Source organism: Pezoporus flaviventris, unplaced genomic scaffold (assembly GCF_033815535.1).
Source record: "Pezoporus flaviventris isolate CSIRO_AGI_PZ_B2104156 unplaced genomic scaffold, CSIRO_AGI_Pfla_v1 ptg000083l, whole genome shotgun sequence".
NCBI lineage: Eukaryota > Metazoa > Chordata > Aves > Psittaciformes > Psittacidae > Pezoporus > Pezoporus flaviventris.
The window spans coordinates 4,278,983-4,306,700 of NW_026892631.1; the positions used below are offsets into that span (position 1 = coordinate 4,278,983).

Sequence of the window (27,718 nt, forward strand, 5' to 3'; positions counted from 1 at the left end):
TTATCAGCGCAGGCAATTGCTCACTTATTTTGGGGCTTTCCACTTCAAGCATTTCTTTTCTTGTATCTTACTAGCCTGATGGCTTCAATGGAGTCTGGACAAAAGCATGTTTCATACATAACACCCTTCTGACTGACAAATTCATGAAAAAAGCATACTCCAAAAAAATACCCTTTGAAAGCAAATAAGGCACTCATCACACAGGTCCAGGGACACTGCTTTTGGGATACCATGCCTTTGTAAGAGGAACACACGTGTCTGATGGCAGCACTATTCTGGATGCTGAAAACAAAACCAAACCAAGATTATTTATAACTGCAAGTTCTCCCTTTAAACAGCAGGAAATCAGCGTGGAGAATACTCCTTCCAAACCAGCTTTTACTAAAGACTGGACTGTGTGACATGGTGGGAAAGAAATTCTGTCCCAACTGACACGTTTCATCACAGGGAAACATATAAACAAACCAATGCGTGCCGGGAATCTATACTTGCTTTCTAAGAATGCAAACTGCTGACAAAAGGTACACTTCCGAAACCTTCACCACAAGTGCACAGACAGCACACCAAGTTTCACGTAACATACGTATCTTATCAGACACAGTTTCTAGTTCTTAAAAGCGATTATTTTAAAGATATTTTTAAGCTATATTTATATTATTATCCGGCTGTCAGGAAGATAAAGAGAACGGCAAGACCTGCCACGGGTGGATTTGCGCTGCAGCAACCAAGAGGCACTTGGCCACGTTTCGAGGCAAGGCGAGCACCGGTGCGGGCTCCATAAACGAGAACCCACCTCCTTTCAAAGGGCTGGGACCCCGATAGTGTCTCCTGCCCGGAGAGGGTGTGAAACGGAGGTGTCAAGGCCCGTTTCTCGGGCGGCACACGGAAATCTTGCAAGGAGCCGACCCCTCAGTTCCCCGCTCGCCTCAGGGCAACGAACATGCGGGGGCAGCCCCCGCCCCACAGGGAGGAGACGCCTCCAGGGCCGCCCGCTCCCCGCCCCGAGCCCGCCGAGGGTCCCCTGCGGGCACTGACGAGGAAGCGGGGAGGCGGCCCTGGGAAAAGGCCGGGTCCCTCAGGAGGGCCGGGCGGAGTGGAACCGGCAGCCCGGCCACCCGTCAGGGCTCACCGCAGCCCTATCCCCTCCCCGCGGGCACCTCAAGTAGCCTCTGCCCCGCCGGTGCCCGCACAGCGCAGCTGACAAGGGCTGCCCCCGCCCTCCCTTACCTGCACCGCAGCTTCTCCCTTCCCTCCCGTCCCGTCCCGTCCCCACACGGGGCGCCGCACCACAACACCCGTCCCAACCCCGAAGTTACGAGCTTCAGCAACAAGTCCCGGGAGCTGCGCATGCGTGACAGGTCGGGGCGGCGGCCATAGCTCGCCCGCCTTCTGTCTTCCTGACGGGGTGGTATGGCGCCGCAGAGCAGCTGTGTTCGTGGTGGGGAAATGGCTGCTCCGCTGTACCCTTCTTTTCCAGACCCTGGAGTGTTCTCCTTAGGGAAGGGACCATGTAGTGAAATAACCGGCGGCGACTTGCTGTCGTTTTTCGTGTTCCATCTCATCTGTCACCAACATGGCGTGGCCGGGGGGAGATGTGATCACCCGGTTTTAGTCAGCGGAGTTTTGCTTCAGACACCCAGAGCCGTGGTGGGAGCTGGGTTTATTCCCCATACCACAAGCGAGAGCTTCAGGTTAGAGGCCTGTGTATGCCAAAGAACCTGCCTTTAAAGCATAGAATCACAGACTGGGTTGGAAAGGACTTAGTCCTAGCTCCCTGCCATGCACAGCTTGAGCCAAGCATTCCCTTGATGAAACAATGTTGAAATGGCATCTACAATGGTTTACAACAGTTATTTCTGATGTTCATAGCTAAGAAGGTTTTATGCCAGATCCTACCGATAAAACCTTTGGTAAAGAATGAAGGATTTCAAAACTACTTTGTGGTTTCTCAGTGTGGGCTACAGTGCTGTGGTTTGGAGGAAGCCATTTTGTGCCTCTATGACTCGTTATCCATTAACATTGAAAAAACCTAGACCCAAACAGAGCTTTTTATAGAAAAATGATAAAAAAATAAATAATAATAATAAAAAAGAAGAAGATACGTGAGATTTCAAGAGAGACTTCACAGTTCCAGTCTGGTGAAGTGGACAAGCGTGCAGGTACAAATGGAGCAGCCCATACACTAAGGTAACTCTGAAAGAGATTAAGTTATAATAGTAACATGGCTGTTCCACAAAATATTCGAAGCCTTTTGTCTCCACACGCCTGAGAAATAGCATTCCAGTGTTGTAAATTGGAAAAAACAAAACCTAGGGAGTTTTATCTTAATGTGCCTATGACAGATCTGGGAGGAAACTGATTCCCAGCCCATGGGATGCTGGGGATCAAGGCATCTCTAGCAGCAGAGATGAAGAAGTCAGGCCACACTTGGAATGTTGGGTGCTTAAGGACTGAGCATCGCAGCTGCCAATAAGCCAGTATCTCCTCCAGTTGACAGTGTTGCCCATGCCTCTCCATCTTCAGCTCTTTATGTTCATGTCTATTCAGACTATATTTCTTAGGGCCCTGAATGCATACCTGCTATTCAGTTCCCTGCCATTTTATTAATCCACAACTGTTTCTCTCCGTCAAATTCTTGTTTCACTTTTCAGGGATGGCTGCTCAATGGAGAGCAGCATTTGGCTGTACATGTTACCTGCCTTCGTTCAGTCTATCCCACAGAAGGGGAAAAGTACTATTTACCTGCAGTAACTGAGAGACATTTTAAGATACAACTCCGTAATTTATCTAGCAGCTGCATTGTAGATAACCTGTAATTTTACACTGTTAGTTGGAAAATGGCATAAAAGTTCCAGCTCAAAGCAGAGTGGTTCAGATTCACTGCTGGAATAAAGAAATTCCACTGTTGTTGAATGATACTGATTATTTTAGCTCTGTGCTTAGGGATATGTTGGTGCTAAGGTTGTTTGGTGTGAGTGTAGTAATTACTCCATCTTGGCTTCTCTGGAGTAACTGTTCCTGTGGACAGTGTATTTTAAAACAGAAATCTAAAGTGGATTAGTTGTAATTGCTTTCTTTTAAATAAAGATTACTGATGTAGCTGCAGCAGAGTAGACCTATCACATAGGTGAAGCCTCAGTGTATGCTCACAGCTCTTACGCTGCTAGGACCAAAATCCTTTTGGTTGATTTTCTCAGTGATTTCCTTAGCTGTTTGTACTTTTGAGTCTTGCCTTATTTTTTCAAAATTAAGAAGGCCTTGCTGTGGATAGATTATCTTCCTTTGGAGTGTAAAATAGGTGATATTCAATGATCTTGACATTATAGTCTTGATGTTCTGCATTCTGAAGACTTTTGCCTGGCTACAAAATCATTTTCCCCTCTTTCTCACAAGAGTAACATCAGGCTTTTGTCATTTGGGTTTTTTTTTCTTCCTCTGTCTAGACAGGCTCTTTAGCTAAGTGGTGTGATTTTGTTTATCTCTAATTTCAACAGCAGAGTCACATTTCCCTCTTCCCTACCTCTTGTAAATAGGGTTTTGTTTACCACTGTCTGTTCTTTTGGTGACAAAAGCCGCATACTGTCATTAGTTGGCAAACGTTTCATTCTGTTGCTCAAGCAGATGGAAGTCCAGCCTCAGCACCTGGGGAGCAGGCCAACAGAATTTCAAATTCTTCCATCTTTCTTGTATTTTGCATGTTCCATATTCACTTCAACAGCTCTTTAGCACCAAGCTGAACAAGTGTGCTGGGTGTTTACACTTACGTGTGCGACTCTTCCCTTGCTTTATTAAATGACCTTATGTCTGAAGAACTCCTCTGTCACTTTAGTTTGATTTATCACAGCAGGACTTCCCTTGATGGGTGCACTCCCAACAGGACATCAATAGTCTCTGGACGCGAGTAGCAGGTGGCCTGATGCTTTACCATGCGTGGCAGCTCTCACTGTGGTTTCTTCTCTCTGAAGAAACTCGTTAGCCCAGATTGCTGCTCCTTACTTATCTGCCTATTCAAATATATCTTAATGGATTTAATTCAGGCTTCTAGCCTGGCAGCCCTTTGCTAGCTTTTTCTCCTTCATCTAGCAGTCTGTTTACAAGGCTTGATATACCCAAGGATTTGGTGTGGGCGTTAAGGAGTCTGCCTTTGAAAAGCCTGAGCATTAATATGTGTCTAATAAAAACAAACCAGTAATAAAATCTAGACAGATAGATTTAAATGAACTATAATCATAATACAAATCAGCAAGCAGCAATGTTGATTTAAATTAACAATTTACAGTTGGTTTCTTGCTATACTTATTTTTGTAGTGCTGCTTCACATTCATAGATAACATGTTGATTTTCAAGGTAGAAATAGCCTTGCATTAAAGTTGGAATGTATTTCTAGTAAGAGAATTCATTATTTTACAAAATATTTAACCTACTATAGCTATCAATATATGATAGAAATTTGTCTTGCTTTGCTTTTACATTTTGTGTCAGGAAATGGTGAATGGAGTGTTAGTATTGATGCTTGAGCATGATTGATTTTTCTCATGAGCTTTGTCAAGATAACAACTGGAGTTTTGTCAAAATGCACAAGTAGCTGCAGTCAGAAATAGCAGCACTGAAAAGTGCAGGAGAAAAAAAAAAAGCTTATTTCAACATATTTTGCATTTAAGCTTGATTTATGAAATGGTGAATTATTGTCCCTACTTTGTGCACTGAGCTCAGTGGTTTTGATCATCCTGGTTGTGCCTGAAGAGGCATCCCAGTGAGTGCTTCTGTACAACACCCCAGCTATGAACACTGCCAAACCTTGTCATAGGCTAAGCCAGGCCTGTGCCTTACCAGGGGACAATGCATGGACTTCCTCACCCCTGTGCATGGTGTGAGGTTTTATGCCTCTGTTCTGTGGCTGTGGAGGATCTCTTGCTGATTTTTAGGTTTATTACTAGCTCGTTGAAATGCAGCCGCTGTTGATGTGACACACTTCGGCACAAAACTAGGACAAGGTGATGTGAAACATGGATGACTTCATGATTTTCTGAATATACCTATTATCTTAATGCCTATCCATGTGTTAACCGTGTGTGTATAGAACCTGAAGGGAGTTAATGTATGAGTGGCGTAGCACTAACTATAATTAAGGCAGCTCTCTGAGAGAGAGGGAGATGGAGAAACCATCTGTCACAATGTGGTCTCTCCCAGTGGAGAGGACAGCACCTGGCTGCATGACCCCTTGGATTTAGGTGAATCAGGGAGCAGGTGTGTTTGTCACCAGTATAAAATACAAACCACTTACAGCTTGCTCTTGGCTGCAACAGATGTTAGTTTTAGTGAAGAACTCTGGTGTCCTGTAGAGCCTCTGTGCTCCACAGCTTTCCTGACCATAAATAGTAACTCTCGTTGTACCAGTACCAGGGTGAAAGCAAACCTGGACAGATATTAAGAACATCCTGCCTTGGGTTCTGCTTTCCTTGGAGCAGAAAGCTGGGTGATTGCTTTTGCAGGAGCCACAGAACGCCCCAGGAGATCTTGCAGTCTAAGCTATTGGAAGGTGAAGTCAGCAGGGTTTGCTGGAAGCTTGAATTCAAAGTACGTATTTGTTACCCAACCTCTCAAATCTTGGTTTTAATTAGAAAAGATTGGAAAAGGGAAAATAGGGTTTAGTTTTTTTTCAAATACTACTCATTCTGAGCAAACTAGTTATTCCATTGATTGGTCTGCTTTATCCACTCTCTACTAAGAGTCCAGTGAGATTCACAGCTTTTAGACTTAAGAACTGGGTTTCAAGGCTTTGGTGATGGCTCTTCCTTGTTCACTGGCTTGACTTCCCTTCAGGTATCAGCATCAGACACATTACTTGAACCTTTATAAATGTAATTCACAGTATTTTTAAAGTGTCAAAAGCTGAAGCCTTAATATAGATTCATAGAATGGTTTGGGTTGGAAAGGACCTTAAGATCATCCAGTTCCAGCCCTCTGCCGCGGGTAGGGACACTTCACACTAGACCATGTCACCCAAGGCTCTGTACAACCTGGCCTTGGACACTGCCAGAGATGGAGCATTCACCACTTCCCTGGGCAACCGGTGCCTCACCACCCTCACAGTAAAGAACTTCCTTACGTATTTGAATAGAGATCTGGATTAAATGATTTTTAAAGGACTTCTAAAACGAGTAATCTTTTTTCCTTTAGGCAGGAAATCCTGCTTCCCACTTCTGGACTTAGGAACAAAAAATCAGAGTGCAGACTATGAGGATTTCAAAGAGCTTTGATTTTATTTGAATCCCAGGTTCACTCAAAGCAAACCTAAAGCAGCAGAAGAGTTATGCTCATTAGCTTCTGTGTTCCACCTAGGAGCTTGCACCAATAATTACCTCTGTAGATTTATGTGTGTTGGCCTTTAGATCTGTTAAATTCAGATTTTGGCTTTGTGAAGAGCTGAGAAGATCTCTGTTACATTTTCCACTGCAGCAGTGACTTGGCTCCTTTGCAGATACATGCTGTAGCAGGCGAGTGCGGGGTGCCACTAATGACAGCAGGATGAGCAGGATCCTGGTGAGCCTATGCAGGGGGTCAGGTGCCAGGTACGCCAGGCGCTTTGGTGACAGGATGCAAAGTGGCTTAAGCAGGAGGCCGTGAAGAGCCATTGCAATGGCAAACAGCCTTGACTAAAAGAAGTGTGGCTCTTTCCAGCAAGGAAAATCCTGCACCCAGGGCCTGGCTTTACTGGAGCATGGCTGGAAATGGTGAGGTGCTGAAGCATCCATGCTGCTTGAGGCATGCTGCAGGCATGTGAGTTCTCCCTGGACACTTCATGGGACCTGTGCTATAGGGGAACGGTAGAGTTACCTAAATACTAGCCATTCCTTAGCGTGTGATCACCTTTTGGACATGTTATCACCATACCTTCTGATTTTCCCATTCTCATCCCTCCCTATGCATTCTTTTGTTCCTTTTTTCTGCAGTAGTTTATTTCCTCCTTCCATTCATTCTTTCTCATGTTTGCTTTTCTGTGATGATTTTATTTTCTCTGAATCCCTTGTTTTTCTTTCTGTTCCATCTTTCTCTTCTCAAACAGTTGCAGAGGGTATAAAAGTATCCATGTGGCCTGATTTGTGTAAAAAAGTAATGTAGTCACTGCAAGCGGAGCTTAAAGACATGGGTGATCTGAGGACCAATGGGGAGAACTTTCTTCCCTGTACATAAGCAGTAACAGATGGCAAGAGGGATATCTCTTGTTTTACTGAGATACTCTATGTACAGTTACTGTTAGAGTCTACTGGTGATTAGGGTTTTGTTTATAGAAGCTGTGGTTGGCTGGTGCCTTTGAAAATCAGGTTATTTATTTTGGTGTCTAAATATGGACTTGAAAATTTTGGCCAGGGAGATTTGCTCAAGGTCATTATTCTGACTCAGGGACAGAACAAGGAAAAGGAAACAAACCTTTTCAGCTCTGCCTTCCTATTGATACTCTATACAGTTTCAGTAAAGTAGATGTTTAGATACCCAGATTCAGTAAAGCAGATGTTTATATATCCAGATTATATACCAGATTATAATGAAGTGAGTGATCAGAATTGATTTGGGAGGAGTTAAAAGCCCATCCTGTAAAGTGGCACAGTCACTTTGTGGAGTTTCTGGAGTGAGATGGACCCTAGAGCAGGAGAAATGCTCCATGTTGCATGGGAGCATCTAGGCCAACTATTCCTGCCTTCACAACATGGTGCACCTTTTCTTCTACATCCTGTCTGGGTCAGTTTCTGGGACTGTTTGGGCACAGCTGAGAGGGTAGGTTGAAGCTGTCACTGCTGCACTTGGAGCCCTGAGACGAGCAGACTTGAGGTTTAAGACCCTGATTTGCCAACTGCTCCGGGGAGCAGTGAGCCAGGTTGATCATAGTCCTTTTGCGCTGTAATTCCTGTGAAGATCAGAAGGGTTTCATACGTCAGTGTAAGACCTTGAACTTACTATTCAGTTGATCACAATGAGAGCATTTCTCAGAGGACATGAAATTATGTTAAGAAACCAGTTTCTTCCACTATCCTTAGGAAACAAGACAACTATGTCTTGTAATTGCTGCTGTTTCTGAATCACTTTCGAGGGAAACCCAGGCAATAGTATATTTTCATATTCTGTTGTGAATTGGAGCATTTTCTTCTTTAGGACAGCATGTGTTTAAAAGAGTTACCAGCCTGGGAACACAGTGAAGTCCAGAGGTAAACTTTCCTATCACAAGGGACTGAGAACAAATCAAGCAGTGCAGCCTCCGAAGAGATTTAAGAGCCAGTCTTCCAAGTCTGCTACACATAGTGATTTTCAGATTCCTTCCACTGGATTTGTAGAACCTGAATGTCATTGAAAACACCGTTTTGCTGTAGTCTGAGGTGTCCTAACAGATCTGGTCAAACTAAGTAAGAATCTCAAATTCATTCCTGGGCCATCCAAGTCTCCTCCTTGATTGTAGTAATTTATTTCTAGTTTTCCTGTCGCAGAGGTAAAAAGATTCCTCAGGTTTAGAATAAAAGCAGAGAAGAGGGACTAAGCACCCAAATTTTGTCCAAATAGAGAAAAAATGGATTCTGAATTCCTTTTGGGCATTTAAAAATCTTCCCCACATGTATGATTCGTCCAAAGATCCTGGATTCTGTACTGGCAACTGCTGTACTGGTGCTGCGTAAGTAAAACAGATTTTAGTCACTATGTCTTTACTATAGTTATTCAGCCTGGAAAGCTGACAAATACCAGCTTCAAAGGCATGGCATTTCCTACAGAACCCCATGTTGAATCCAAAAGTAAGGTTCAGAAATGCATTTGGTTGCTATGAGGAAATGTTGGTAATTCCTGGATTAACGCTTGTGAATAAGCAAATGGCTAGGTAAGAAAAGAAGAGACAAAAGCAACTGAAGTTTGTGTTTCACGTTCAAGTGACTTGGCCAAGTGTGGTTACATTCCCTTTTAAAATCAAGTGGCCACGGTGCATCTCCCAGGGTCCTGTAGTATGAATGCTAAAAGGATTAAAAGTAGCCAGGTCACACAGCTTTATTTTACTCTTTACAAGGGCCACGTTAAATCCAAGACTTTATACCCCTTGTTTACATAGATATGAGTACATAGCAGGAAATTACATCATTTGACCTGTGTCATGAAGTAAAATACCCCTTTGTGTTCTGTTTTGGAGTCAAATATGTAAGGAGGTGTGTTTTATCCAGTGCTTTCATCCTGAAGTCTTTTTCACTAACAAGTAGTAACATACCCCAAAACGTTACAAAAGCAATGCAGTGATAATATAAGTATTTAAGTGAAAACAGCTTTGTAATAACTGCTTAAGTGGTCTATACACACACCCTCCTTCCTGCACATTGCAGCATTGTTTGAAGGCAAAAGAAAAGTAGGGGGATCTTTTAATACTTGTTATTACGCACTTCTCAAAGGTGTAATAGGGTACCCAATGTAGAGTGAAAGGTAATGGAATGAACAAGATAAATAATAAAACAGTGTAAGTAGGAAACAGCTCACTAGCGTCAAAAATGAGTTAATGATCTGAAATTTTATAACAGGTCTAAAATCTTTTAAATGCATATCAAATACCCTGTCGCCCTTGAAGACCATTCTCAGAACTCTGAAGACGAGATGCCTGCAAAGTTCAATTCAGTGTTTACAGCAAGTTAAGCCTGCATCTTTCTGTTTAAAACCAGTGACTATGAGGATGAGGGATTATAGTCTGATTCACATCACCAGTTCCAAGAAGACTGTTTTGTACCTCTTGAATCTCCTGCACCCTCTGAAGCTTCTCAGACATTCTGCCCCAGCACCACCCCAGCTCACCCAAAGCTCGGGCAGGCAGATCTGGTGCTGTTGCTGCATCCATTCAGAATTCCATTTCATCATCCTTCCGATCATGGCACTGATGTGCTGTTAACATCAAGGAAAACAGCCATGTGCAAGTAATTCTTTGAAACTGAATACATCTATGTTCCACGGTGTAAAACCCACTGACACACAATAGCCCCTGAGTCACTTTAGCAGCAGATGTTACAGATGGAAGACAACCATACAAGTAGTTTAGCTCATTTTCCTGCTGTTGCAGGCATCTTTTTTCCTATCAATGTGTTTGCTAAGGCGCTGCCCAAGTTAATTTTAAGTATCTCAGTGAGGTCTAACGGAAGCCTTTAGGCAGTTACTCCACACTCCATCTGATGCACCAAATTAGAGAAGTCTAAAGTATTTATCAGGTCTATCTTGTAATCTCTGTGCACGTTATGACTTCATTTTGTGTTCTATGATCTTGCAGTATTTGTTGTAATTTTCCATGCAAGGAAGAGCCTTTTTTTGCACTACACTAATATTACTATACTGTATAACAGCTCACAGGGCTTAACAGAAGAGGTTCCTTTTAAATCTCACTCATCTTGGCCTTTCATCTTTATTTTTGGCCTGCAGAACAAAAACATCTTCCAGAAAAGTTAGTAATGCAAATTATTCGACTTTCATTAACGTTACTTCATAATCTTTCTGCTTTTTCAGCTTCTTTTGGTAATAGAAATAAATTACAGCTGCTAAAATACAGTGTTATTCTTTATCTGACTTGGGGAAAAAATGGTTAATTTGCATGGCAAAAAGAGGGAATTCTGTTCAGTGAAGCAAAAGTTACTAGAGTTAAAATTAACTGGAGGCAATATGATCCAGAATTAAGCCAGGCTACTTGCTGCCACAGATGAAATATGAATAGTGTTCCAAATGTATTAGCATGACAGGAAAATGGGGGCATTTCTCAGTCAGTGGAAGGCCACTCAGTACACAAACTTGGCACAGAATCTGTAGAGGGATTGGGACAGTGTTGTTTAGGTTGGAAAAGATCTTTACGATCATCAAGTCCATTTGTTAGCCCAGAATTGCCAAGTCCACCCATAGAGATGGCAGCTGACAGGGTCACACACTGAGCCCTCATGGTGACATTCACTGGAGTGTGTTGGTTAAAGGCCAACTCAGCAGCACGCACCACCAAGAGCAGGGAGAGCCTATGCAGCCACACCACCCCTGCCTGGCCCAGAGGTGGAGTCTTAACTTCCATCACCAAGGCAGGAAAAACATACTCTTAAAAAAAGGCTGATAAACTTTTAACAGCATCAACACACAGCTGCAGAGAGAGGAGAAAAGATGCAGCATTTTAACTAGGCAGATAAATGGAATCTCATTAGAAAATTAAATGGTGCTCCTAAAAAATACAGCTATTTCTCAGTAATGGAGACATTCCTTAATGAAGTGGACTGTGGTATAAAACAAGCCATTTAGGGACATATGTTTATTTGTCTGATTCAGCAGTATTTGCTAAATGTCAGTGGTTTTGCCTTTTCTGTAGCCATCAGAGTGGTAACAAATCCTGCTTCCCCAGCTCCAAACAAGGCACAGATAAGGGCAGTGGGGAGGAGACTGCAGAGGGGACGGAAAAAGCTGTATTGAAACAGTTGTGTTTGCTTTTCTGTTAAAAAAAAAGTCTTGGACATCTCTTTTCTGCCAGAACACTGGTACTTTGCAAATGCTGCCAACACAAAGTCTGTGAGCAGGCCAGCTGACATCAGCTGACCAAGGACATAGTGGGACATTGGATGTTATATCCATTCCTCTTCAAACAAGCAGCCTTTTGTCTGGGCTGTTTGACCAAAACAAGCCTGTGAGTAAAAGCAGGAGCCTGCCTATGGAAGGCATGCTGAAGTCAGTGCAATCTGAGATACATAGCACCAGGAGCTGCATGAGCTGAGTTTAAGATTAGACCAGGTTTGCAAAATCTCTCAAATAAAATGGGGGATTTACTATGCTGGATGCATTACAGGATAAGTGCATAAGGAAACATTATTCCTGTTGCTGCCTGGGGCTTCATCATCAGCATTTTGTGAGAGGAACCCAACAGGACATGCAGTTTGTAAGACGTTTCATTGGAGATAGCCAGTGCAGTCTAGCGTACGCAGGTGTTGAGGAAAAGCAGGCTCCTGTCCTAGCCTAGAGTAAATGAATTGGATAATTTCTGTATAGCTCAAGTAGATGATTTCTCCACAAAACTTGGTACTGGAATTGGCTCCTTAGCTGTCAGGCAGAGCAAACGTTAAGAACTGAGGCTGTGGTTGCAATGGTATGGGTTTTGTGCACTGTCAGGTCGGAATGAACGTGGTTCAGCTCAGAGAAGGGGCACAACGTTCTATTTCCCAGAGTCCTATTAGCCGGAGTCCACAATGCAGATGTAAAGTCCATATTTATGCACCCACTCTGGGCATGGGGTGATGGTGCATGGAAATGCTTAGATAAGGACAGGCAAGTCAGGCACAAAGCCTTTTGGCACAAGAATTAACACAGCCAAATTCTGGAACAAATCATGACCAGCAGAAAGGATTTAGTGCAGATCAGTGCTCTGCATTGAGTGGCTTTGCTGTTTGGAGCCTGGCCCTGGGAGCCAGATAAAAGTTGGATGTCTTGTGCTATCATGCCATGTCTTATGAACCTTTTCCATGCCAGGTTCTAGCAGAGTGGGCTGAAGCCATGGGGAGCAGACGTGCAAACTTATGAGCTATGCTGGCCTCACCAAATTTCTGGGTGCTGTTCTTCTGACTCTGCACACTGAGCAAGCTATTCATGCTCTGATGAAAGAGCAGCTTCTCTAGAGGTAGAGGAGGACTGAAAGCCACTGCCCCAGCGAGATGGTTTCCCAGTACCTTTCAACAGGCATATCCCATTTTCATTCATCCCTGTCATGGCGGTGATGCCCTGGCATAGGTTGTCCAGAGAAGCTGTGGCTGCCCCATCCCTGGCAGTGTTCAAGGCCAGGTTGGATGGGGCTTGGAGCAACCTGCTCTAGTGGAAGGTGTCCCTGCCCATGGCAGGGGGTTGGAACTGGATGAGCGTTAACATTCTTCCAACCCAAACCATTCTGTGATTCTATGAATTAGCGCTAGTTGTTCTGCATCATCCCTGGAGCCACACAGGCTGGATGGAGTGAGGCATATACTGCCCTTCTCCTTGCCTAAAGGCAACATCAGCATACAGGTTTGCCTCTTTGCTGGGGGTGGGACAAGTGTTGCACTGTGTTACACCTCCAGCCATGCTTGCGCTGAGGGCAGGCTAAGCCATGAGCCCTCAGACAGTATTCATGAGTGAATACTGCCTGCTGCACTTAGTGACATCTCTCACTCTCATCCTGCACTGAAGCTGCTGTGCAGCTTGGGAGGTGAGAAATGGAAATGCTTTTTGCCTTGGTCACTGTTTAGAAATTAGGCTTAAACCCAGACTGAGAGAAGTGAAGCTGCTGTGTGCTGGCAGTGGGGTGGCTTTCCAGCTTGGTGAGCTCCATGTTCTCTGTCTGGACTTGCTTGATGCAGGGCTGGTCTCTGCAGAGGAGTGGGGGTTCCACCGCCAGCACAGACTATGCCAGTCAAGAAAGAAGCCAAAGATGCCTGTGAAATCCCACTTAAAGATGTGTAACCTGGGTTTAAAATGGATATCAAGATTGAAGCACTGGCTGGCGGCTGTCATGGTGTGTTAGTGAGGCAGCACGAGAAGGGCATAATTTCATGCATCAGCTGCAGTTTGCTCCTACTTTTGAAACCCATAACCCAGCACTTCACATGACCAGCTTATTTTGTGGTGGTGTGTTTGTTAGTTATGTAAACCTCAGTGTGCTTCAGACTGGAAAAGAACATGAAACAGAACATCTACTTGAATTCCTTTCTTAACTTGGCAAGTTTATACCTGCATCTTAACTACTACTGTTTTTACTTCCACACTCCTGGATTCAAAAGACCCTGATCTGGGGGCATATCAGACCAAAATCTACATAGAGATGCGCTCCCATCTCTGTGCAACAAACCTGTTGCACAAATCAGGGCATTTCTTGGAGCACACAAAAGCTGCTGCCTTTCACACCACTCAGGCAAAGGCTGTTCTGCAATTGCAATGCGAAAGAATTGTGTCCGTGGAAATTCAAATCTTGAAAATATTTAGATCCTCGCTGACATACTGCAAATACATTTGAAACTTTCTTGTATCCCAGGATAAGGGCTACATAAGTAGGCTAAGACTTTCACACTTTCTCTCTGAACCTGTTGGATTTATTTGCCAAACCCCATTGTATAGATATAGCCAGCAAATGTCACGGGGAACCATTTGTAATGAAATTAAAGCTTAAACATAAAGATTCTCTCTTCCCTAAGCACTGGCTTCTATTAAAACTGGAAGTTGTTCATATTTAATCCCTTGCAGCCTCTGCAAATCCTCTGTTTGACATTTTGAATGTGCCATACAGGTTCTAATACACATTACACAAAAAGAGCTATTATAAAATTCCTGACTTTTTCTTGTTTGTGTGACAAAGGGGGAATGGCAAATCCTCCAATTGGACCAGATAATCACTCTCCTGTGAAAAGCCTACAATCCACATCCTCTGTTTTCTTCTTAGCTGAGCTTCAACTGTGTTTGGTCAATAATTTTGTGTGTGAAGCCCATAAATCACCTTCCAATACACACTGGACAGTGGAGAGTCCTGGTGGATTAGACATCAGCTGCAGGAGAAATCACGTCACGTCCGGATCCAGGAAAGCCAAGTGCTGCTGGAACATTTCCATTTCATGTTATGGTTTTCTGAAGAGCCCTCTTTACACAGTAGGACCACTCTCTGGAGTGAAAGATGGATAAAGGTTTACAGGATCAGGTCTTCTGACATGACAGACCATTACAAATCCATGAATTGCAGTTTTACTTAGGTGACTATCACTGTATAAATAAATTCATTGCTGGAACTGAGTTATCCAACACTTACAGAGCAGATCTAAAGAAAACTTTGTTAGCCACCCAAACATTACTTAGGTGCAGTTTGTGCCCCAAGTCTCTGAAGTGGTTCATGGTGTGACTGCATTGGTTTCATGCAATGAGAAGCAGCCGTGCTGTTTAGCTGGGGAGGCAGTACAGGGGGAAAAGCCAGGCATACTGAGCCTTCCTAAGGGGCTGAGAGTGTCACAAAGATATCACATAAACCCCTTCCCTCCTCTTGCTTGCAAGAGCAGGAGTTTCTGACATGAGTTAAAGTTGAGGCAGTCAATGAAGTGGATATTTTTCACTGCTATTTGTGTCTTGGGAATGAATATAACAGAAAATATGGAATTGTTCAGAGGAAGATGCTCTACAAAGGAAAAGATTAAAGAATGTACTGCCTTGGGCTGTGCACAGACTGTTAGTTTGTAGTCTATGTTTCCATTTTAGCCTTAAAACTCAATTCAGCTAAATAAGGTGCCCCTTTAACATTTAATGGAGGCTTTATCATGGGTAAGGAGAAAAGTTTCTTGCAAGGTTATAAAGACAAAATGTTCACTAACGCAAGTGTTTAGTTACGCTCTTTCAGGCCACTTTGTTGCCTTCCTCTGTGTACAAACCATGCTGCCTTGGCCGATGCTTGTTTTAAGGAGGGATAAACCCCAGTGGGCTGCTTTTGTACAGGTTCTTCTAGCCAGGCTTTTCCCAGGGCACACTGTTCAGCCTGGACACTGGATCAAACTGGACAAATTTAAAACCATTTACAGAGACATTTAATCCTGAAGACATTTGTATGTATGCTCAGGCATGTCACTGCTGCAGAGCATGAGAATTTGCCCAAGTGCCATGCTCCATCACTGTTATCAGTTACATTTTATTCTTTTCCAGTGTGCTGCTCCTGGGATTTGTTTCAAAACCAGACTTCCACATCTTATGCCAGCAAAGGCCAGGGAAGCAGAGAATGTGAGCTTCAAGTTTAAAGGTTGACTTCAAGGCAAACATTTGTACACATCCCCCAGCCTCCAGGCCAGCTCTCCAGAGACTGAACAGCATTCAAAATACCAATATTCCTCATCCATGCTGTGCAAAAGCAGAGTGGTTTCTCATGTTCACTGAAAGGTGATCTGCCTTTATATAAAGCCTTCTTCTCTTAAGCACAAGTATTATGAAACCCACAGGAATCCATAAAGAGTGATGGGACATTTTTCTAAAATGCCAGACCTGTACATCTTCCACCTTCTGTGATTCAGGAGCAGCATAAAAGGTCATAAACCATTCAGCTCCTGTGATTCACTGCATTGATTCATGTGCTTAGTACAAATATTCAGAGATCAAAGCAGCACCTACCCCCCCAAAAAAAAGATTTTAAATGACTTTTTAATGCTTGCCATAAAGATGGACTTCCAGCTAAAGCATTATTCTCCTGATTGATAGTGGATATTTTAGGTAGCAAGTCCCCTACGGTAAAGATTGATGCTTCCTTTAAGAATCATATGGTGTGTTACCTAAAGCAATGTACTCTGCAGATGTGTTTCCTCCCTGACCTAGCCTGAACATGAGACGCTGATCACACAGGGGTTTTCTGGGCAGAAGTTTACAGGGAGTTAAAAAAGAATGGAAACTTCTTCCCTGTGAAGGAATCTGGAAGCTCCCCTAAACCGTTTTGTATTAACTTTGCAGTGGATGAAGGTGTTAAACTGGCATGTGTCTATTGATGGGGAAGTGATCCTTTCAAGTTCTCTGCTTCATCCCCACTTGTGGAATTTGTTGTGCCAGTGGGACGAGGCTGGCTATAAAACCCCAGCATCCCGCTCAGGCAGCCTGCCACCACATCTCTGCTGAGAGACATCCCCCCTTCATCTCTGCTGGGCAGGCAGCTCTTTGCTGACAGAGGAGGATGGATGTGAGGTTCACCCGGATGCTCTCCTTGCTCTGCCTGGTCATCACAGTCCGAGCATTTACCCAGGAGGGGTTCAAGGAGGTGTTGCTGAAGCAGCTGGGGCTCTCTGGGGTCCCTACACTTCATAGGAGAGACTTGGTGGATCTGGTTATCCCAGACCATGTGAAGAACAAATACATCTCTATGCTGAAGCGGCAAAGGGTGAAGCGCCGAGCTTTGCCGAGCCTGGCCGGCATCCTCAGGGGGATCCCTGGCAACGCAGGTAATGTTTCTGCTGGGAAACTCCTCACTGTTGGGAGCTTGGGAAGCGTTGTGCTGTTGCCATGGGAGGCAACAGGATGGGCACAGGCAAACCCACGTAGGGAATGAAGTTTGGGTCTGGCTCCAAACCTGAGCTGAGTAGAAGAGGGGCAAGTAACACGCATGAGTAAGACCTTGCACCTGGAGAGCGGGTCCCAGAGCGGGGCAGGCTGCTGCTGGGGCTTAGTAGAAGGGAAAAGCTTTGGTACCCAGGTAACATTTTGGGCAGGTGGAAAAGTGATGTTAAAAAAAAATCAGTACAAAGTGCAGATCTGGCAGGTTTTGGGTCAAAAGTCTAGAAAGTCCTCTGATAAGAATCACATCTCTTTGAGGATATTTCATTCTCCCCTGTATTTTTGTTTTGATTTGTTTTTGTTTGCCTGGGAAGAACATCAAAGAGGAAATCAGCTCTGCAGACACCATGGGGTTTGCACAAGGACACTTGTTTCAATTCCAAAAGGCATACATAGCACCCTATGCAGCAAGTGAAAGCACTTTTTCATTGCAAGTGGGGCAATTTCCTGCTCTTGTGCCCAGTGCTGGCACAATGCGATGTGCACCTTTTGGGGTTTACTGGATTTGGCGTCAAATGATATAGGAGATTTCTTTCCTTCAGATTACAGAGGCTCAGACATAGAAGAATTAGGGCATTTGCAAGACATTGATTTAAGTATGCATTAGAAAAGGTATGTTTAGTGGCTGTCTCTGCCACAAGGGCTGATGTGGAAGCATGGAAAGAGTGTGTTGTGATGATAATAGTGGATGATGTGTGGGGGCATTGCTCACTGGGATGGCAATGACAGGCTGTCTATTTTGTTCCTTGGCAGGAGAAGCCCTCTACTCTGACACGACCACACGCCAGAACCTGATCTTTGACATGGAGGGCAGAATACCTCAGAACAGTGAAGTGACAATGGCTGAGCTGAAACTCTTCAAAAAGCCTTGGGACAGAGCAAACCTGCCTGCCAGGCAGTCTCACAGGCCCATCTCCAATGCTAGAGTCAGCGTGTACTGGGTGCAGCGGCAGCACGATGGCACCAACAGGACCTCCCTAATAGACTCCAGGTAAGAAAGGGACCTCTCCTGAAGGCAGGACTCTAGTTACAGGGTATGGGTCCTCTGGGCTGGGTTTGGTTGTCATGTGTTTGTGCCTGCGGTCAGTCTGATGGGGTTACATCTGTAGAATCAGGCTCTATAGCCTCTAAACCCAGAATGAGTTTGTAAGAGCAGATATTAGGTTGAGACTGCAATATATGATGATTCATTGAAATGATCGGTTTCTGTGTGAAACTATGCCATGTACTGCCAGATCTTCCCCTTTAAAACACTTTACCTGGTTCACTTCTGTCTCACTCTTAACTCACATGGGTTACTGGCAGCTGATATGCTTTCAATTGGCCATCTCATTGCCTGGTTTCAATAAGTAAACTATGCAAGAAGCATCTGATTCTGTAGCCTTGAGCTCTGTGGAAGTTTTACAACCCTTGAAGGCAGAATTAGACATCAAACCAATTTTCTGGATGGGTAGAAACTTACAGCCCTGATGCAGCCAAGACAGGAGCAGAGGGGAATGCTGTGGTGTTTAGCAGCCTCACTAATCCTGAGGCTGCATGTAACCCTGTACTGCCATATTTCTGTATGAGCACGAAGTAATACCTTAACATGAGCACACAGAATTTTATTTGGCCCTTCAGTGTCTGTTAGATCCCCATGCTCCTTTCTGAGGTGTGTGTTAATTGCTGTTGTGTTCATCAGAGTGCTCAGCAAAAATTACCATGTAATCAAGGCATGTGATAATCTATGGGGAGCAAATTATTCTGCTGCAGTGACAGTGCTGCAAGCCCAGGCTTTGTGTGATGGGCTTTTCTCTAATGCCAAGCTGTTGTCGTGCAGGCTGGTTCCTATACGTGAGTCGGGCTGGAAGAACTTTGATGTGACACAGGCCGTGCATTACTGGCAGCGGAGCAAGAGGCAGGAGCCAATGTTCCTGGAGGTCTGGATTGAGGGAGAAAGGGTAGGCAGCTATGCCTCAGAAATGGCCAAAGCCGTGCATTTCACCTCTCAGGACCCCAGGGATAAAGCCTTAAGCAAACCTGAACTGGTGCTTTACACCCTCGACTTGGAAGACTATGGGTACGTATGAAAGGTAAATCTGTACTGCCTCTAGTATAAGAGTGCCCCTGAATTATTGTGCTTACAAAAGGTGTGCAGCTCTCGCCCTCACAAGTGAACTGGAGGAGTTAGAGAGTTGCTGCTGAATCGCACCTCTCCTCTTCCCATATTTGTTGCCTGCCTATTCAAATAAAACCCCATCACAGCCCCAGTTTCACATGGCAGGGTGCTATTAACAGGGAGGGTTATTTCTCTTGCATCCCGCTTTCCAGTTACAGCATCAGTTCTTGTTTCTCCCTTGGCACACAGGGGCCCTGGGGACTGCAGGGAGGAGGCAGTGAAGGGGAAATCCACCTGCTGCCGGCAGAGGCACTACGTGAATTTCCGTGAGCTCCCCTGGGCGCAGCACTGGATCATCGAGCCAGCAGGGTACCAGGCTTACCGGTGCTCGGGGGGCTGCCTGCAGGCCCCCAGTGCCCTGCGCCGCTTCGGCTATGGGGAGCGTGCTTGTGCTGGGGTGGAGAGCTCCCCACTGCCCATGATGCTGCTGGTCAAGAGGGGCAACCGCACAGAGATCGAGGCGGCCGAGTTTCCCAACATGATCATCGAGAAGTGCGGCTGTGTGACAGATGGCATGGCACTGGTGTGAGGTGTGGGGCCAGTCAGGGTGCTACCCAGGCCCTGGCTCCTCACAGCCCTTCCCAAAGACACCCCAGGCTGCAGCCATGCAGTGATAAAGGTGCTGGGGGGACCCCCACATACCTGTGTGCAAGGGACAGCATGCGCCCCACTACCCTGCAGAGAGCTTGCACTTAAAGCCACTGTCCATATAGATGGGCTCAGAAGAGCATCCATCTTCATGTATAACTGTGTGAGGGGTACCTGTGGAGCCTAATGCTTCTTAGGACCCTCTTGGTGCTAGCCAAATTTCACTGAATTTGATGGGCCTGCATCCAGTGTATTTCAGTCCCTACCCTGGAGTATTGCAAGCAGCTACAGGCAAAGGAGGAATGATCATCACCAGATAGAGAAGTAGTACATGGGTTCAGCTTTTCATTGTTAGACTCCTGGTTTTGGTCCTTGTCTGTCCAAGTCATGTTTATGATGAACTGGAGAGCAGAAGCACTTACATGTATATATTGTATACACACACACACGTGTACATATATATAGTATAAGAATATATGTATGTATTGTTTACATACATATTGGATATATACATATTGTCTACATACATATATGTAAATAAAACATTGTCTAGAGCTCAAAGGAACATAGATATGCACGTATGTATCATATACATGCATACATGTACATAAAATATTACCTGGAACACAAAGGATCGTATTTTTGGCCCCTGCTCCATGAGCTTTGGAGAATTTCAAACAGAATTTAGAGTTCTGAAGTCAATGGGAATATTAGGACTTAGGTTTGCTCACACAAGTAACAGTTTGTAGAATTGTAGAATCACAGAAGCAAGTAGGTTGGAAAAGAGGTTTTAAGATCATCAAGTCAAACCATTACCCTAGGAAATCAGACCTTTATTTTTCTGGTTATGTCTTGCAGTTGTTTCAATTTAGGGATATTTTTGTGTGGTTACAAACTCAAGGCAATAATAAACCACAATTAAAGTAGCCATGTGTTTGCTTATATTTATTCTTAGGTATTAAAGTGGAGGGGAAGAAAGTCTCTCATGTTTCTGAATGCACCCAAGTGCCCAGCTCGTGTGAAGCTGTTACACACAGTAACAGCTCTTCTCGGTTACCTGTGTGATCCTGCCCGCTTCTGGCAAAGCTCATGGACCCAGGCGGGGACTGGCACTGGGCTGGATCTGCAGGTGAGCAGAGCCCACACCACCTGAGCTGCTGCAGAGGTTAAGCCAAGGCTTTCTTAAAGAGAAAACCTAGAAACGTACTTGTGTGTGGTGTCCCTGCCCGTGGCAGGGAGCTGGAACTAGATGATCTTAAGGTCCTTCCAACCCACCGCATTCTATGATTCTGACAGGCAGGAGAGGATGCTCTGGGTGTAAGCTGCAGCAGTGCAGTGCCAGAGCCCGCAGGCAGTCACCTGGAGCTGTACTGCAGGAAGAGATTAGCTGCTCGTGCTCCTCCCTTCCCAGGTGAAGTGCTTTAACCCTGACTGTTCCTTACGGAATGACATCTGACCAGCACATCCCCTGGAGAGATGCAATGACAATGGCTTTTGAACTGTAACAAACTGTTGGCCCGGGTGTCACCAATGATAATGATTTCCATACTTCGTGTCAGACTTCTCAGTAGGCAAGTGGCTCTGGGGATGAAGAGGTCACTGCCATCCATCTCTGTAGGATGTGGTCTCCGAGGCCCTGACTGAACCTCATGGGAGGACTCTGAAATGAGTTTGTCTGACTGGACAGGGTGGCCATGGGCTAGCTGAAAAGAGGGACCTGTTGGACCCTGTGGTGGCTTTAAGTCTCTCATCGGGAAGGCTGGATGTCAAGTGTCCCTGCTGCCCCGCAGGACCCTGGCTCTGAGGTCACCCAGGCATCTCTGCAACCACCATCACCTTGGCCTCTTGGTAGGCAGGCACCTTCCACTTGTGTAAATGTCTGTGGCAAAAGAAGAGCTTTAAGGGGAGAGAAGAAGGCAGAAGCACAGACTCACCAGTCACCAGCGCTGGGCTATAGAACCATGGGTTACTGGAATCAGAACTGGGCAAGCCAGATTGATCCCGGGCCATTTCTTCCTCATGACTAAGTAGCATCTATCTTAATGGCATTGGCATTCAGTCCCAGTTCCTCTCCTGGAACAGGGCATAGCCTGAAGGCCATGAGCTCAGCTATCTTTTGAAGAACAAAGCCGGTGATTTACCCGCACTGCTCCTGGGGAAGAAAGTGTTTGAACTGGTTCCTGCCTAAGAATTAAGAACATTAACCCTGGCTGCCCTCCAGCACTTGGACTCCGGACATCACCCCCCAGGCCTGGGAAAAATCCCATCCAGTGCAGTCGGCACCAGGCTGCAGGGAGCAGAGCACTGCACCAGGGATGAACAGTGGAACCAGAGGGGTGGACAAGGACTGAGCCCTCTTTTTCTGCCCTCCATGAGGATTCTGCACCTTATCTGGCTCCCCTTGCTTTACTTCTGGCTCCCTTTTGCTCTGCTGTCCTGTGGACACAAGGTACCTAAAAGCGAGCAGTGGGTCTGTGTGAATGTGGGTGATGGGTGGCTGGGGAGGGGGATGCAGTGGCAGAGGAGACCCATTGTTACTCTGGGGCCCCATCCAGGACCATGAGGCTGGTGGTAAGCACAGAGCAGAGGCCTGGGGAGGAGATGATTTATAGAGAGCTATAACCATAGATAGCCTGGGTGGCTGCACAACAGGCTGGGCATCACTAACACCCATGTCCAGGGTGTGGGGAGGACTCCAGAGATTTCTACAGTACAAACCCCTCAGCCGGATGCTGTGGATGCAGCACTGCCACCCAGACACCAGCCCGTGCTGCGGGAAGTTATCTCTTGTCACCTTCCATCCTGGCTGCGTTTGCTGTGATACTTTCTGCGTGCTCCTCACTGCTTACGTATCGATACAACCTGTCACACGTACAGAGGCTGTGGAGCTCTCATGTCATCCTTTCTGTCTGAGCAGCACCCACCTGAGGGAAGGCAGAACATCTTACGTACCTGGCAGCAGTGTGGTTCAGCAGTAACATCTATGCTGTGCTGTAACATAGAATCATAGAATGGTTTGGGTTGGAAGGAACCTGCAAAGCTCATCCAGTCCAGTCCCCTGCAGTGAGCAAGGGATGTCTTCAACTAGATCACGTTGCCCGGAACCACATCCTGCCTGGCCTCAAAGAGCAGTGCAGCGGTGTAGTGGACCATACATAGGCAGAAATGATGTCCAAAAATGTAAAGGTGTTTTAAGGCAAACCCAGTGTTGGAACACTGAGCATTCTCCCGTGCTACTGACAGTGCAGAGCACACACACGGCACTCAGGAGGGGGTGTGTGCTGCTCACAGCAAGGCCTTCAACAGCCTGTGAGTCCCAGGCTTTAAGTTAAGCTCTTGGGTAGGTGCTGGCAGTGGCAGCATGTCTGAGTTACAGCTTACAGCAAGCCTGAGCTCTGACCTGCCTTCACAGCACTGCTCGCAAGATGATCTGTGATGTCCTGCAATGTTCAGTGGAGCTGGACATGAGGAAATCTGTTGGTCTTACAGGAGCTTTTCTCATGAGGGAGGCTTGGGCAGGGCAGCAGTGCTTTCTCTCCGTTATCGTTACATTTTAGGAGAGATAACAGAAGATTCAAGCCATGTCAAACACCACTGCTGGCTGGCTGACACTACCCTGTCTAATCCTCACATGGTTCCATTTGAACCAGGGTTGCTCTCCCATTTTCTTTCACAATCCAGGTGAAGTGACAGCTCTACCCTGCTGCTGAGACCTTATTTCCTCTCCTCTCTTTTTCCCCCACCCCTTTGCATTTCACAAGCCCCTACCAAGAGTGTCTGACACTTTGCCTTTCAGAGCAGCCTTCTAACTGCTGGTGTAAGTGGAAAGTCAGATTCCCAATCCACATCCCAGCAAGGGTGATAATCAGTGCAGCTCCTCCGGCTTTGGCTGGGAACAGCTGGAGTCTGGGAAAGGGGAACCCAGGACAAAGCAAACAACAGCACAGGCAGAGATCCCACAGGACTTCGAGGTCTTTAGGGTTGTCCCTGAACAGTCTCAACATCCAGTTCTTGCCATCTAATTTAATGTGAAGTTACTGTGCACAGTGCTGTGCCTGCCTTTAAAAGTTTCTCTGCTTGTTGAAAATCACAGAATCACGGAGTGGTTTGGGTGGGAAGGGACCTGAAGGATCATCTCCTGTGGGCGGTTCATCATCACTACTTCCCAGATGACTGCCAGCTTCCAGCCCAGCAGTCAGTAACTCTGCCACCCTTACGAGGTCTCACTGGTTACCTTATGCTGACTACAATATCACACAGGCCATAAGGTGCCATCTACAGCCACCAGACATAGTGTTTCCACTGACGTGTGGTATTGCCAGCAGATGTCTCGCAGCTAGCTTCTGCCTCCTTACAAACACTGCCCTTCTTTCCATACATCCCAGGTAGGAATGCTTGTTGCTCTTTTTTGCGCTCCAGGTTTTGTGCCAGTTCAGTTCCTTGTGCCTGGTTAGAGGCATGGAGTGAATTCTTCCCTGTGAGGGTGGTGGAGCACTGGCACTGGGTGCCCAGAGCAGCTGTGGCTGCCCCATCCCTGGCACTGTTCAAGGCCAGATTGGCTGGGTCTAAATCCAGACTAAGCATCCTGGATTAGCCAGCCCCTGGCCCTGGCAGTGGCTGGAAGCTGCGGTGCCTGGCCAGCACCTCCTGGGCAGCTGGAGGAGCCAGGGCAGTTGTCACCTCCCTGCCTCTGGTGCCATTAGGTATGTTAATCTGCAAAGCCACCCTCATTGCTCAGCTGGAACTGAGGGCAAAGCCGTGTTAACTAAGCAGGGTGCAGTCCTTAACAACTCAGAGTAAATGTCTTGGAGGAACCTTTAAGGTTTAAAAATAGCACCTTCCTGAGAACAAGGCACCGCTATGAACAAACCTTTGAAACACCAGCATTCTCCAGGAAGCAAGACCTTGGATAAGAATGAATTTCACTGGGGGATCAAGGTGGTTAATTTTGGCTGTTCCTGGAATAGGCAGAATGACATAAACGTGACCTAATACCCCACTGCGCAGCGGCACCATGCCCATGGGGCAGGGAGGGCCTGTGTGTATTTGATCACAGGGTTGTGGATTTCATCTGCTGCTGAAACCGGACACAGCCTCTGCTGTCAGCTCAGTGCCACCTACAGCAGGAAGTGGAAAACTAAAGGAAGAAATACCTGCGTGCTCAAAGTGGTGTTCAGGTCAGGACACCAAAGTAACTCGTGTATTTGTACACAATGGCGTGGGCTGCACAGCAAGGAAAAGGGAAAGGAGCCTTCTGGCTGGAGGTTGCCAGCTGTGTCTGCTTTGGGATGACCATTCTAAACTTCCACAGCTTATTTCTCTCTGTCACTCATTCCCTGCTGTTTTCCATGTATTACATGTACTTGTATGTCTTTGCAGGGTGTAGATGGATCCGTTATGAGCTGAGGAAAAGCCCTTCCGCAGGTTTGTGCCAGTGTTTTTGCTACTTGATTTTCCTCAGTCAGTAACTCTGACATGCAACAGGAACACGAGGCAGCACTCTGGATCTTATAGATGTCTTTAATAACTGCATTTAAGTGACACTTGAGAAGCATTCTGTAAGTCACACACTTGGGGAAGTGTTTGCGTGGGAGCACAAAGCTTTGCTCTTGGAAAGATGTTCACAGTTTTGGTGTATTTACAACCAGAAACACTTTGGGTATCCAAAGCTGCATTAATCCCTGGGAAAAGAAAAGTACCAGCAGGGTACTGCAAACTCTGCTTTATCCCTTGGACTAGAAAGATCACCTGTGCTGTTGTAGGCTAACCCTTCCTGCGGATGTATCCCTGGGCACACACTTGTCTCTATCCCTTTTTCCACCCATTTTTTCCCCAGATATTCCAAGACTCCCTTATAGGTTAAAATTTCAGACATGTCAAGCACTTTACTCCCACCAAGCATCCCCTTATCCTACTGTATCATTTACTGTGTTTAAGTCACTGCTCATCATATAAACTAGATTTTACCAACAATTGTTACATTTTAGCTGCAAAATGCCGAGTTCGTCACTTTTGGATCCCATATGCAGATAAACAGGAAGAGTTTGTTTGTGCTTTCATTTAGCCCTCAAGTGCCACAAATTTACGTTTTCAGGACACTGTCCCAAAGAGATCCGAAAGTGCTGGGTTTGTGTACGATGGTGCAACGGTCACCACTGCAAGTACCTGCCCCTGCTTCGGATGCGAACAAATCTGATCTTGTGGATGCGGGTTTAGAAGCTGGGGACACTCAGTTAAAGGGATACCATGGACTTCAATTTAACCCCATCAAGTAAGCCTGCAAATAGGTAGTCTCAAATGCTGCAGTACACGCAGCGCTGCTGGCTTGCTCAGACATCGGCTGCTCTGTTAGAAATGAATTCCGGGCTTCCCAGTTCCCAGCGCTGCGCTCAGCACGGCCGAGCCCCGTCTCCTAGAGCCAGGACCCGTGCGGAACGAGAACCGCTCCGGACAGGCAGAGGGGAGCATGGAGAGGGGGCAGCCCAGGGCCCCGCAGCCCAGGCCCGCAGCGACACCTGCCGGTACCGGGACCCGCACCGGGGACAGGACACAGAGCTGCTGGGGAGAACCCAGAGGAGGCCATGGTACTGCGAAGGCTGGAGCAGTTCTGCCGTGGAAACAGGCTGAGAGAGCTGGGCTCTGGGCTCGGCCTGGAGAACAGAAGGCTCCTTAAGGGGAGGCCTTAGAGCAGCTTCTAGTGCTTAAAGGGCTGACAAGAAAACTGGAGAGGGGCTTTTGATACAGGCCTGTAGGGACAGGACGAGGAGCAACGGCTTTAAATTGACAGAGGAGGGACTGAGATGAGCTCTTCGGCAGAAGTACTTCCCTGTGAGGGTGGTAAGGCCCTGGCACAGGGTGCCCAGAGAAGCTGTGGCTGCCCCATCACTGCAGTGGTCAAGGCCAGGCTGGATGGGGCTTAGAATTAGATGAGTTTTAAGGTCCTTTCCAACACAAATCATTCTGTGACTGTATCACACACAAACCTGCAGGTCATTGAGCCTTCCAACGTCATTGTATAACACAGCCTGCCTGGAAAGCCATGTTGGTGCAGGATGAACTATCAGGTTAACCAGCATTTCAGAGCAGCTGCACCAACCCAACTGTTCAGCAGCTTGCCTGTGGAGTTCATCAGGAATAAATCCTTGAGCTTTTAACACCCTCTCACAGTCCAAAACTTCCACACATCAACAAAATGACTTCTGAAGAAAGAGGTTTTAAGACTGCAAAACTGACTGAAGCATCAGATACAAACTGCTCATGTCAGAAACATCCAATACTACAGGAGTGAACTGACTTCCCAGCATTTGAAGCACATTTCTTGCCAGTACTGCACTTCAAAACCCGATGAGCCAAACGGATGGTGTGACATCAGGGGAGAGAAGCTTTAATTTTTCAAGTGTCTCTACAAGACAATCTGAGAGCAGATCACAAACACAACATTCTCCAGCATATGGTGGTAAATGTGAGATCTGAGGCACTGAACACTTTAAAGCCTCTCAAACCAGAGCTGTGGCAGCTGCACCTATGAGGGGCCCTCACCACTGCACCGAAGGCTCCCAGTGCTGGGGAGAAGATAGTGCTCTGGGATAAATGATTGCAGTGGTGGTGCTTTTAGTCTTTCGAAGTCTATTCCACTGGTTTTAGATAGCAAAGGAATTAAAAAGAACATCCTGTATTTCCTATTCAGCTCAGACGATCACTCTGTATCTTAACTCACCTTCAGCAGCCAGCCAGTGTACATTACTCTTTTTAATTCCTTAAGGATGTGATTCTCTTTTTCCCTCACTCAGATACTTTTCCAGAGTAAAATAAGTAAATACCCTTGTTTAACTTCTTCTAAAAGAAACATTTACTCATATTAAGAATTTACATCATGCCTGACATCCCACAGAAAAGCAGTTATTTATACTGACCTCA

The 27,718-nt window shown here is 46.0% G+C and overlaps 1 protein-coding gene across 3 annotated transcripts; it reads left to right on the forward strand.

Annotated features, from left to right (window-relative positions):
• The first annotated feature begins 1,768 nt into the window (after positions 1 to 1,768).
• On the forward strand, positions 1,769 to 20,753 carry LOC133280533 (left-right determination factor 2-like). 3 transcript variants are annotated; one of them, XM_061475333.1, is made up of 6 exons: positions 1,769 to 2,187; positions 15,670 to 15,900; positions 16,462 to 16,943; positions 17,809 to 18,046; positions 18,875 to 19,114; positions 19,403 to 20,753. In XM_061475333.1, exons 3-6 carry the CDS (start codon positions 16,679 to 16,681, stop codon positions 19,740 to 19,742), a joined length of 1,083 nt encoding a protein of 360 aa, XP_061331317.1. In that variant the 5' UTR covers positions 1,769 to 2,187; positions 15,670 to 15,900; positions 16,462 to 16,678; the 3' UTR covers positions 19,743 to 20,753. The 3 variants fall into 3 exon arrangements, with proteins under 3 accessions (XP_061331317.1, XP_061331315.1, XP_061331316.1); XM_061475331.1 differs by having other exon boundaries at positions 15,670 to 16,943; XM_061475332.1 differs by lacking the exon at positions 1,769 to 2,187 and adding an exon at positions 13,359 to 14,735 and having other exon boundaries at positions 15,670 to 16,943.
• Positions 20,754 to 27,718: the final 6,965 nt, after the last annotated feature.

Bases quoted from the DNA above. Each gene is read 5' to 3' on its own strand.
- LOC133280533 (XM_061475331.1), top strand. From the start codon at position 16,679: ATGGATGTGAGGTTCACCCGGATGCTCTCCTTGCTCTGCCTGGTCATC. The intron at 16,944-17,808 runs GTAATGTTTCTG...GTTCCTTGGCAG, and splicing joins GGGGATCCCTGGCAACGCAG to GAGAAGCCCTCTACTCTGAC. The intron at 19,115-19,402 runs GTACGTATGAAA...CTTGGCACACAG, and splicing joins CTCGACTTGGAAGACTATGG to GGGCCCTGGGGACTGCAGGG.